Source organism: Vombatus ursinus, unplaced genomic scaffold, assembly GCF_900497805.2.
Source record: "Vombatus ursinus unplaced genomic scaffold, bare-nosed wombat genome assembly UNPS02014812.1, whole genome shotgun sequence".
Taxonomy (NCBI): domain Eukaryota; kingdom Metazoa; phylum Chordata; class Mammalia; order Diprotodontia; family Vombatidae; genus Vombatus; species Vombatus ursinus.
Window position 1 is genome coordinate 46,006,468 of NW_020954590.1, and position 12,388 is coordinate 46,018,855.

The following is a 12,388-nucleotide window of genomic DNA, read 5'->3' on the forward strand; positions in this document are numbered from 1 at the left end:
TGTGTGTGTGTGTGTGTGTGTGTGTGTGTGTGTGTGTGTGTGTGTGTACAGTGATAATCTTGGGGGCCACCATGATAAGAAGGACATTCCATAGCGACATCTACTCCAATGTTTTCTTCTGCTACCTGCCTTCCCCTTCACTCCCTCCAGATTTCCAGAAGACTTTAATGATAGAAGGCAAACAGTACAGAGTAGAGAATTTAGATATTTTCACAGGCTACAGTATAGTTTGGACTGGGAAGCATTGGTCTATAGCCCCCCAGAACTGTAATTAGAGACAAAACAGAACTGAGAGACTGTTGTAACCATACCCGTGAGGAACCATGTTTTAGATCAGCCGCTGTGGAGCAAGAGCAGAAGTAATGAGGTGGGGGCAAAAGATATTGAATACCTTTCCCTTCCACTGCTCCCAGGCAGAGCTCAGTGACTGTGGAAAGGGTTTCTAGTGATCTCCTTCTCCTCTAATGCTCCTTAGATTTCCTGTCTACAGAAGTGTGAAGGGAGGAAACAAATATTTACTAAGGACCTTCTATGTGCTGGGTACTTTACAAATATTATCTCATTTGATTCTCACCACAGGCTTGGGAGGTAGCTACTCTTATCCCCCATCTTATAGTTTAAGAAATTGAGGCAGACAGCAGTAAAGTGACTTGCCCAAGGCAACACTGCTGGTCAGTGTATGAAGCTAGATTTGAACTCAGGTCTTCCTGACTCCAGGTCCAGCCACAGGGCTACCCATCTGGGAACTGGCTTTAAGCTACTGATAAAGTGCTAAGTCAAGGAAATATTTTGTCAACTATTTTACCAGCACTTTATCTTAGATAGGATTATTCACAAAGCGAGCCGCTAGGTGGTGCAGTGCTGGGCCTGGAGTCAGGAAGACTTATCTTCCTGAGTTCAAATCCGTCCTCTGAACGTTTTACAAGGTGTGTGACCCTGGACAAGTCACTTGACCCTGTTTGTGTCAATTTCCTCATCTGTAAAATTAGCTGGCAGAGAAAATGGCAAACCACTCTAGTATCTCTGCCAAGGAAACCCTAAATGGGGTCACAAAGAGTCAGCCAAGGCTGGGCAGCAAGTTCACAAAGCAACCCATGATGCTTCTGTTTGTGCAAAGACTGCCATCCTGTGACTTTTTCTAAGAGGCCAGTCTGGTCAGTACAGGCAGTCAAAAACAAGGATGGGTCCAGGCTAACTAGGGTGTCTATCCCCTTTGTTTATTAGAAGGTTAGAGAAAGGAAAGGAAAAAGAAGCAATCACAATCACGTTAACTGAAGAGGGAGGTGGCCTGCTAGAGGCATATATTGCCTACCTTAATTCAGATCCAGGAAAAACCCATCAGGTCGCTGTGGGAGGACACAAAGGATGGGTTCCTTTCTTATTTGCCTCTGAATCAGTTCATTCTTCTCCCACCTAAATATTCACAAGGCACTGGAAAGTTCTGCTTCTCTGAAGGGATACAGAAATGTTGGGATAGAATCACGTAGAGTTGGGCTGTGCTGTGTTCTTTCCCCTGCTGCTTATGCTTATGTTGTCAGGGGAAGGGGAGCCTGAGGGCCAAGGGGTGAGCCCTCTAGTCCAGTTCTGGAGTGGATAGAAAGGAAAGGCATCCCTGCTGCCGTTGGCTCATGAGTATCATTGTCCTGGGCTTCAGCATGGACGGCCTTTCAGACTCTTGCTTTATACTCTGTTTTATCTAGCCAAGCAGAATCCAGAGTTTTTCTAGGGGTGACAGATAATAACTTGGGAAAATGCATGTGGGGGTGTAGCTGGCTATTTTCCTTGTGGCCTTCCAGCCTCTTCATGGGGTCTTCACTTTTTGGGGGGTGGGTATCTGAGGGTGAGGAGGATCAGAGGTCTTTTCAGGATGGCTAACTGATGGCAGCTTATGTGGCTAGGCATGAATAGAGGAAAAGAAAAATGTCATTCTCGGGGTAGCAGAGGCTAGGATTAGAGTCAGACTTTTCCAATGTTCTCCCAGGGCCAGAGTGTGACTTTTGGGCTTTGGGCCTGTCTCAGCTTTCCAAATGAAATCCCTAGCGGTTCAGTTAAAAACAGAGAAAACGTCTTTCACCTCAGTACCTTTAACAAGGTATAAAGTGCAACATGGAGGTGAAATCTGGATAGGAGGACTTCAAGAGAATGGAACAGTTGAACTTAGTCTGGTTTTAGCTGGGTTTAGTTTCAGTTGCTGCTGCTTTATCTTTTTGCTTCTATGTGAGGATGCACAGGGGCCACTGGGCAAAGAACCCAATGCATGCTGGGGCAGTCCCATTTTGCCTTCAAGCAACAGTAATAGATAACTGCTGGAGCAAGAATGTTCATCCCCCATTTCCTGCTCCTGGGTACCATCCTTACAGTGAATACAACATCCTTTTAACTTCATACAGTCTTCTAATTAGCTGGATCTGAGACAAATAGCCTTAATACTCCCACCACCACCACCCCCAGCCATTTGTTAGACTCTCATTTGTAATTTCCCCATGTTAACAAAAAGCTCTTTAATCTCAAAGCTAGTAATTAAGAAGAGTGTTGATATTATGGCTAATCATTTGCATAATGTTCTTTCAGATGTGATTTTGAAGACACTGCTCAGTATCGGGCTTCTGCTATGAATGTTAAAGGAGAGCTTTCGGCTTACGCTTCCATCGTGGTAAAGAGTAGGTTTGCAAGATTTTTTTTATTTCAGTTGCTTATCAACATATATGTCTATATGCATCCATGTACATGTGTATATATGCATTACATTTTTTTCATGATGATAAAATGAAAAGTGGATGGTGGTGGTGGTGAAAGAATATGATTCATTTTCCTTCTTTCCTCCTGTCTCCTCCAGGATACAAAGGAGAGTATGATGAGACTTGTTTCCATGCTGGAGCTTCCACCATGCCCCTCAGCTGTAAGTTTGCTCAATTTCTCCTTCATTTAAAATTCACCCAAAACCCCAAAAGTAAACTGACAGCTCAGAGTTTTCAAGAAGTATATGATTGCTAAATCACACATTAAATTGCACTCTTGGCGCTATTATCGTCGGGTATCTATGGTTATTTTATTTGTTGAGATTCTGTTTGTTGGTTTCTTGCGTTCTCCAAGGGCAGTAGAATTCCATTATAACTCTGGTAGTGTTGGAGGGCAAAAAGAATATCCCCTTCATAGCTTTGCTGCATTATAGTGAGATTGATGGTTGGCCATAGTGTCCCACACCCGTAATCCCTGTGACTTTTACTGAGGAGGCTGAGGCTGGTGCGTGATTTGAGTGTGATAGTTGTGAGCTGTGGTAGGGCTATGCCAGTTGGGTATCCACACTACTGTGGCATCAATATGGGGAGCCCACCAGAAGCTGAGGGCCACCAGGCTCCCTAAAGAGGGGTAAAGTACTGAATAGTTATTGTACTTTCAGCCTGAGGGGTGGGGAAGAGAGAGACAGAGAGAAAAAGACGGGTAGATAGAGACAGAAATAGATAGAGAGACAGACAAATAGAGAGACAAAGCCAGACAGAGAGAGAGAAAGAGACATGGGTGGTGGTGGTGGTGATGATTCAACCTACAGTATATCTGAATCCAGGGTATACCGTGACACTTTATTAAAGGATTTTCCGTAGTTAGATGTATAGAAATAGATACTGGATCTCTGATTTCATTGGTACAGGAACTCCCAGGTAAGAAAACTACTTCTGTCAGTGAAGAGCAGTATCTTCCTTGTGACATATAGTTTTGGAGGGTTGCATAGGGACATTGAGAGGTGAAGTCACTTTCCAGGGTCACTTAGCCAAAATATGTCAAAGGTGAGCCTTGAACTCAGTCTTCTTGGCTTCAAGGCCAACTCTCTGGCCATTGAGCCATACTGCCCTCCAGATGAATGCTGGATGGTTTTTGCTTTATTTTGTTTTAATGTTAAAGGATGATCTCCATGGCCTCTGAAGTACTTCTGGCTCTACATCTGCGGTCCTCTGATCTTTGGGATGTTGGTGTCTAGTGAGCCTTTGAAATTTACTCCCCCTCCAAACAAGTAATTCGATCAGTCTTATCGAAGGCTGCCCTGTCTCCTTCATTCCTCTCCTATTAAAATTCTTGATTTCATTTGGACAAGATAAAATAAATGACTGAGTTTTTTTGTTGCTTTCCTTGTTATTTTGGGCTCAGTTGGTGTTACCCCGTATGGCTTTGCTTCCAAGTTTGAGATCCACTTTGATGACAAGTTCGATGTATCTTTTGGAAGAGAAGGCGAGACAATGAGTCTGGGCTGTCGTGTTGTTATTACCCCTGACATTAAGCATTACCAGCCAGAAGTTCAGTGGCTCAGAAATGGTGAGTATAAATCCTGATATCTCTCTTTAGCACTCCTTCATAAGAACATAAATCAATTCTGGTTTCCATAGCATGAAAGCAGCCCCAGAGAAAAGGCAGTAGTTTGAAATAAGGAATGGACATGGGGGCTAGTATGGCCTGAGCATTTGCTACAAACAACCCAGTTTGGCTCCAAGTCCAAACTCGTGGACTTTGTAGGGCTGACAGGTCTGATAAATGAGTCACAGACTTAAGGAATTACTCCTGTCTCCTTTCCTGTGAGTAACTCATCCTACCACTTATAATCCTGGTCTTTCATAGAATTAAAAAAAAAATCAACTTCATCTATAAGAAATCTCTTTAGGTTGCCAACAAAGTGTTTTCTATTAAAATCAAACAAGAGTCCTTGAAAGATTTTCTTTTGTGAGGTCTATAGGAGGTGTCCAAATCTGTGATTTCATCAGTATAAGGAATCCCTGGTATGAAAACTTTTTCCTGATACAGATCAGTGACTTGCCCATTGTCACACAGCTAGTAGGTGTGAAAGGCAGAACCTGAATCCAGTTCTTCTGACTCCCAGGCCAGTTCTCTATCCACTTTACTGTGTTACCTCTCTCCTTGATAAATACTGCTTCAGAAATAACTTTGCTAAACAATCGTAGTTGTACATAAAGTACAAGCCTAGTGTGCCCAGCAGTAACCATTACCACTGGCCTTTGAGTGAAATAAGCTTAGAATTAGGGTTAGGTTGTACCCCTAAGAGGAAGGAGCCAATGATAAACTCACCCCTGGTGTCGGGATTGCACCAATTGTGACTTTCCAGTTTTCTGTTTTTATTTAGCAAAGGTCCCATCTCTGATGTGCATCAGTGGTGTTTTCCCCAATCTTCCTCACTTGCCCAAGGATGTAGGACAGAATGATTATATTATTCCTCCTTCCAGACTATACTTGGAAGTCTTTGAGCGTTGTAATTGGTTGAGGGAGCAAAGAAGGGGGAAAAGGAAAGGCAAAGAGAGTTTTACTCACCTTATAGCTAATTCACTAGTTCTGTTCTTACAGAGTTAGGAATCTGTTCTCAACACCTTGGTTGGACTGTGAAAAACTTTCCCAGAATCTAGGGGATCAACTCTTATACAAGTGGCCATAAGTTCTTAAGAGGGCTCATAATAAAACACAAATGAAGGGTGGCAGTAAGTTTTTACATGACCTAGATTTCTGGTTTAACTCATTCTCCTGAGTCAGATGCCAGACTCCAAAATATGTTATAGGTACAATAAAAGGATTTATTTTATGTTCCTTTGTCCAGTACTTCTAGAATATCTCACATTTATGAAATGAAATAACTTGCATCCACGAGATAGGCCAGCAAGCAATTATGAATGAGGATGTACATATGCATGCATATATATGTATACACACATATCTCTCTCTCAATCTCTCTCTCTCTCCCTCCCCCCCCAGCAAGTAATATCAATTCATTTGTATTTACAAAGGAAGGCTGGTTCTTGCAGTTATAGTAACTATAAACCAGACATTACAAAATGAATTGACAGTTATGGTTTAGCTGCCACTTGAGATAGCAGATCCATTGAGGCATTGACATAACTAAATTGGTGTGGTCTAGAGTTCCCTAATCTAGCTCTGATATAGTATGGATTGCTGAACATCAACATTTTAATAATGTATTTCTACAATTTGGGGGAGTTTTGTAAATCACCAAGTAATAAGTGGAAAGAAGTAATGAGTTAAAAGTATAAATGTATTCTTTTTATAATTTAATATGATTTGATGTAATATTTTTCTTTAAATATTTTTCCTATTTTTAGGTCATTTTAAGAAATTGACTTTTAAAATTTGATTTTATGGATTATTAAAATGAGGGTTACATTAATCAGCATGCGGATAGATTAAGAAAGTGTTTCAGACCATTTTAGTTTTATTCAAATTTACCAGGGATGTAGTCATTGTATCTGAATCATTCCTACAGGTTGCGTGCAATATATGACTATACAAGATGGCTGTCAGGGTCAGCAAAAATAAAAAACTGTCTTTTCCTTCAGCTCACATTATATCTTGGGCCATAAGAAAAACAAGAAAAAAAAAAAAACAACCTCTTTCAAGTGTTTTGTAACTATGCCTTTTCAGAGGCATCAAACTTGCAGCTAGCAGGCTACAGGCAACCAGTAAAACTCCCTAATGTGACTTGAACCAGATTTAAAATGTGATTGGAAAATGTTTAACAAATAAATAAAAGTACAATACAATATAGCTATTGGTAATTGGTAATTTTCTAAGTCAATATGAGGCTCTCAGGGATCCTTTCTATTTGAGTTTGATACCACTACTTTAAATAATCACTTAATGATATAGTGTTTCAGGCCTAAAAGAAAATAAAGATTTCATTTTGCTAAATCATTTTATAGCAAATTCTTTTTTCTTCTTTTTTTTTTTTTTTTGGCTAGGCAATGGGGTTAAGTGACTTGCCCAGGGTCACACAGCTAGTAATGTTATGCGTCTAAGGTCGGATTTGAAATCAGGTCCTCTTGAATCCAGGGCTGGTGCTCTATCCACTGTGCCACCTAGCTCCCCATAACAAATTCTTTAAAGTCTAAAAAATTATATAGAAAAATGTTGTTATCAAAGTAGGTGATTTAATTCAGACTTCAGAATGAATGTCTAGAACAGGTATCACAAATCTTAGATCATATTTAAATACATGAGGATGTATCTCTATTAGTCAGTGAAAGGACCTAATAGAAAATCCCTACCTGCTCATGTTGGCCTTCTCTACTTTCAGTTTAGAGGAGAAAAATATTATTGGCTTTCAGGAAAATGTCCTCCCTACCCAGTTCAATTTGCAGTCCCATGGATACCCTGAGCCAATCAGAATGTTCAGGAATCAAGGTAGCGATGGGAAATAGTAGATCTGAAGAACGTAGTACTGGCCCATTTTCTCTGACTTTAAAGTATGAAAACTTCTTACCTCTGGAGATTTCTGTGAAATTCTCAGAAACTTATTCTGGCTGGGAAAGAAGGATGTTAAAGACTTGCTCAATCAATCAATCAATTAACTAAAATTTAGTGAGAATTATAAATGAAGCTACTGTCATAGAGTATGTAATGCTAACCACCCTGGTCCCCGTTGCCTGAAGGCTGGATGTGGTAGATTTTACCATTTTCCCTGCCAAGGTTCTCTGGTACAGCGAGTTTTCAGGGTGAAGAGGTTTCTATAGCATAGTGGAGAAAAGCCCAGGTAGATGAGTCAGCAGTGCATCAACTAGGTCTGATAGGACATGCAATGTCCCAAACCTGCAGTCTTCCTCCTCTTCTCCCTATAGAATTCTTGTAAAAGCCCAATAGGGAGTGACCATAAAGTAATCAACTTTTCTGCTTGCATTTTTATTTTCCAGGGACACCTGTCTCTCCATCAAAATGGGTCCAAACACAATGGGGTGGGGATCGAGCAACACTGACTTTTTCCCATCTCAATAAAGAGGATGAAGGGCTCTACACTCTCCGTGTGCGGATGGGAGAATATTATGAGCAATACAGTGCATATGTCTTTGTTCGAGGTAAGACGTGATAATGTTAATGCTGCTGATGTCAGTGCGATGTGCTTATGCTCAAAGATACAGTAGAATTCAGATGATGGTCTATTTTAAAGAGCTCTTTGAAAATACTACCAGGACATGTGAACATGGGAAAGATGGAAAGACTTTTGCAATGTAAACCACCAATACAGTTACTTGACTCACTATCACCTATGGAAAGCCACTGAGTTATTGCCCAAGGACAGGTTCTTATGGCTTTTATCATGACCTTCCTCATCCACCAACTAACTAGTAGTTATAGTACTACTTCAGTTCTTTATAGGCTCAGTGGAGATATAATGAGTACTAAGGAGAAAAAAAGAAGTCTTAGTTTGTAAATGCTACAATAAATTCTTTCATCCTGAGCCAGAATTAACATAGAACAGCTGAGTCTTTGTCCCAGGTACCAACATCTAGGAGTCATGATTAGATTTTACACTCCCCCCTCCCAGCAGAACCACATCTTTGCCCTTTCCTCACCTTTGCTAGACCAGTTGCCACCCAACAATGTTTCATGTCCTTCTTGTTATTCTCCTGGGTCCCATCTATCCACTGGGTACAGTAACAGCAACTACAAGTGAATAAGTTATTTGGACTATTACAAATACCCATATTAACTATAAAGGATATATGAAGAAAGACACTATGAGAATCCAGAGAAAGAACTGATAAATAGAAGTAAGTATAGAATAATTTTAAACACACACACACACACACACACACACACCTATTTGTGTCTAATGGTAGCCATCTCTAGGGAGGGGAGGCAGGGAAGAAAAAAAGTAAAAAAAAATTTACAGGATAACTTTATATAAGTATATGTTTACATAATTATATATTTAAAAGGAATAGCAAGTTATACATAATAGATTTGCAATTTCCTTGCAATCATCTTTTTATTATACTATGTTATGGAAATGCTTGTGTTATTCCATAAATTAAAAATAAAAAAAAAAAGAATTGGAAAAAAAGAAAGAAGGCAAGGACACATGGCAACGTTGCTTTCTCATTCTCTCCACATAGTAAACTTAGGATCATCTAAGGAAGGCAATAGGTTCTGGTAGCTACCACCTCAGCCGCAAAAGAAACTCAACTCTAGCCCTCTCTAGTACCTAGCCTCCTCTCTCTTCCCTTCCCTCTTGAAATCCTCTATTGTTAATCTTCCATTGATCCTAGATCTCCACCTTTCACATTTCTTCTATCTTCTGGGGTTCCCTGAAATCTAGCTTTCTTCTAAAGACCCTATATCTCTTGGCATTCTCCAAGGTTGACTGTTCTTTCTGTCACATCCCCCAACACATAGAGTTAGAAGAAGGATTTGGTATCCTCCTGGCTCTAAAAGGTCACTTTCAGACTACCCTTTTCCGCCATCACTCAGAAATCTTAAAGTTTACTTCCAGATCCTTATTGCTGACATCTGTGGACCTCTAGTTCATTCTCTCTCCTTCCAAAAAAGTTCATAACCTGGATCATAGTCCTACCCCTTCTAATGACCTGACTTTTCAGTTCCTTGACTTGTTCAATTTCCATGAACTCTGTCTCCAGTCTGCCTCAACCATACACAGGAGTGGTCATATCTTTAAAATGTTTCTCAGTCCTCATCCTTCTTAAAATCTCTAGAGCCTTTGAAACTGTGAATCATTTTTTCCCCCGGATATTGTCCCCTCTAGGTTTTCACGACCCTGTTTCCCCTTGGTTCTCTCTACATATCTGGCCATTTTTTCTCAATCGATTTTGCTGGATCTTCATCTGGGTCATACCCGCTAATCATGGTTATCTCCGAAGGATCTATCCTGGGCTCGATTCTCTTCTCCTTCTATATCTTGCCTGGTGATTTCATCAGCTCCCATGGGTTCAGTTACCATGGCTATACAGGTGATTTCCTGATCTAAATATCCAATCCATATCTCAAGCTGGATGTTTTTATAGGCATCTCAAATTCAACCCATTCAAAACATAACTCATTGTCTTTCCCTCTCAATCACTGCAAAGATGTGGACATTTAGTCAATTTCTTTGCATAATTCCAAATTGCTTTCCAGAATGGTTGGACCAGTTCACAGGTCATGATAAAAGTGTTGACTACTTGTCAAGTAGTTCAACAATTCTGTTTTCATCTTCTATACATATATTTTGAAAACCTAAGTTGTTTGGCGAGTTCCTTATGAGCTCATCCATGTTATTATATTTTGACAACTCCTTCTTTTCATCCTCATCATAATTATTTCTAACACTGGTAAAAATAAAAACACAGCATACTGTACATGGTCACTGAAAAATTACACTTGCCTTTTGTAATTGCTATAACTGAGATTCTCAGTTCTGTATGACTGTTAGCCCTTGTGGTTGACTCTTGTGGCTAATGGTGGACTAATCCTAAGCAGGCTTTTCTTTCTCATATATGATGTTACTTGTTTGCTTGCTTGGCAGCATGGCATTCTTCATTAGTATATTCTCGCTAAAACTTTACTTCAAAGAGAAACTGTCCTCAGCTGTTGTCTGGGGCGGGGGGGGGGGGGGGGGGGGGGGGGGGGTGGTGGTGGTGGTGTCTGAAATCCAAATTCCAGCCACCTATCACTCCTTCCTTTTTCTTCTTTCCTCTACTTGTTTAGACTTCAGGACTTTTATCATGTTCTGTTTCTCTGCCTTACCAGAATTCCCAGCCTCACTATTTCCCCAAAGTTGTGATATTCCTCTAAAATGCTTAGTTTTTGCCAAAGTATCTTCCTAGATTGCAAAAAACCTAGCTAATTGTCTTCTATCTTCATAGGATGGTTCCAAAAATATTTTTCTTTCCTTAAAAATTACTCTAGCGAATTAAGTCAAATTGATAAGAATACATGTCACTCCCCAATTGATAAATGGTCAAAGGCTTTGAACAGGCAGTTCTCAGATGAAGAAGTTAAAGCCATCTATAGCCATATGATAAAATGCTCTAAATCACTATTGATTAGAGAAATGCAAATCAAAACAACTCTGAGGTACCACATCACACCTATCACATTGGCCAAGATGACAAAACAAGAAAATGATAAATGTTGGAGAAGATGTGGGAAAATTGGAACACTAATGCATTGTTGGTGGAGTTGTGAAATGATCCAACCATTTTGGAGAACAATTTGGAACTATACCCAAAGGGCTATAAAAATGTGCATATGCCATTTGACCTAGCAATAGCACTTCTAGGGCTATATCCCAAAGAGATCATACAAATGGGAAAAGGACTCACATGTACAAAAATATTCATAGCGGCTCTTTTTGTGGTGGTGAAGAATTGGAAATTGAGACAATGCCCATCAATTGGGGAATGGTTGAGCAAGTTGTTGTATATGAATGTTATGGAATACTATTATGCTATAAGAAATGATGAATAGGCTGACTTCAGAAAAACCTGGAAAGACTTGCATGGTCTGATGTTGAGTGAAGTGAGCAGAACCAAGAGAACATTGTACACAATAACAACCATGTTGTGTGAAGACTAATATTGGTAAACTTAACCCTTCCCAGCAATACAAGGATCTAAGACATCTCCAAAGGCCTCGTGATGCAAAATGCTATCCACATCCAAAGAAGGAACTATGGAATTTGAAAGCAGATCGAAGCATACTATTTGCTATATTTTTCTCTTCTGTTGAGTTTTGTTTCCTCTTTCTGGTGGTTCCTCCTATTGGTTTTAATTCTTACAACATCACTAATGTGAAAATATGTTTAATAGGAATATATATGTATAGCCTATATCAGATTGTGTGCCACCTTGGGGAGGGTGGTGGGGAGGAAGGGGGAGAAAAATTTTAAACTCAAAAGCATATGGAAGTGATTGTTGATAAAAAAAAATACTCTAGCCTATTATTTTTCATCAATACTAAATCTGACTCAGCTGTTTAAGGCAGCCAAGGTTTATGTTGCTAATTCCAAATACTCTTATTTTCTTGGATCTGTGACCACACCGAGAATGGTGCCACTTTGTAAGGTATGCCAAACTTCACAAGTTACTGACAACAGCCTGGCCTGCACTGTGTACAAAATAAAAGTAAGGCAGGAATTGTGGAAATTTGAAGTGAAGCCATGAACATGAGTTTGCAAACCCACAAAAGAGGAAAAAATAGAAGCAATCATATGCTCATTGGTTCCAGAATTATTCTAAAAAAAAGAGTATCTTACTTATTTTTGCTAGTTGCTAATATAAGTAACTCAAGGCACAAACAACCCAACGTTTCAATAATCATGTTAATTGTAAATTTAGCAAATTTAGGCTTTGATAAAAGTTTTTCTCTACATAGAATTTATTTTCAAAGTTAGCTAATTTTCTAAAACTTTCTATCTAATGAGCTGCATGAGACAATCTATTTAAATCATTCACTCCCTGACATAAAATGGGACAGCATCTATTGACTAAATTTGCTTTTAACTTGTATATTTTTGTCACTTACAAAATAACTTCTGAGCTACCATGAGCAATATCTGCAAATTCCTGTTCAACTACTGAATATATAAGGATATCTAATTGTTTGA

General features: G+C 39.6%; 1 protein-coding gene across 1 annotated transcript in view; it reads left to right on the forward strand.

Annotated features, from left to right (window-relative positions):
• LOC114053942 (myomesin-1-like) overlaps window positions 1-12,388 on the forward strand; it is a 158,884-nt gene that overhangs the window by 47,101 nt on the left and 99,395 nt on the right. Inside the window, exons 7-10 of the mRNA XM_027877082.1 lie at window positions 2,572-2,660; window positions 2,837-2,899; window positions 4,144-4,308; window positions 7,698-7,859. Of these exons, the coding sequence (XP_027732883.1) occupies window positions 2,572-2,660; window positions 2,837-2,899; window positions 4,144-4,308; window positions 7,698-7,859 (479 nt within the window). The remainder of the gene's footprint in view (window positions 1-2,571; window positions 2,661-2,836; window positions 2,900-4,143; window positions 4,309-7,697; window positions 7,860-12,388) is intronic.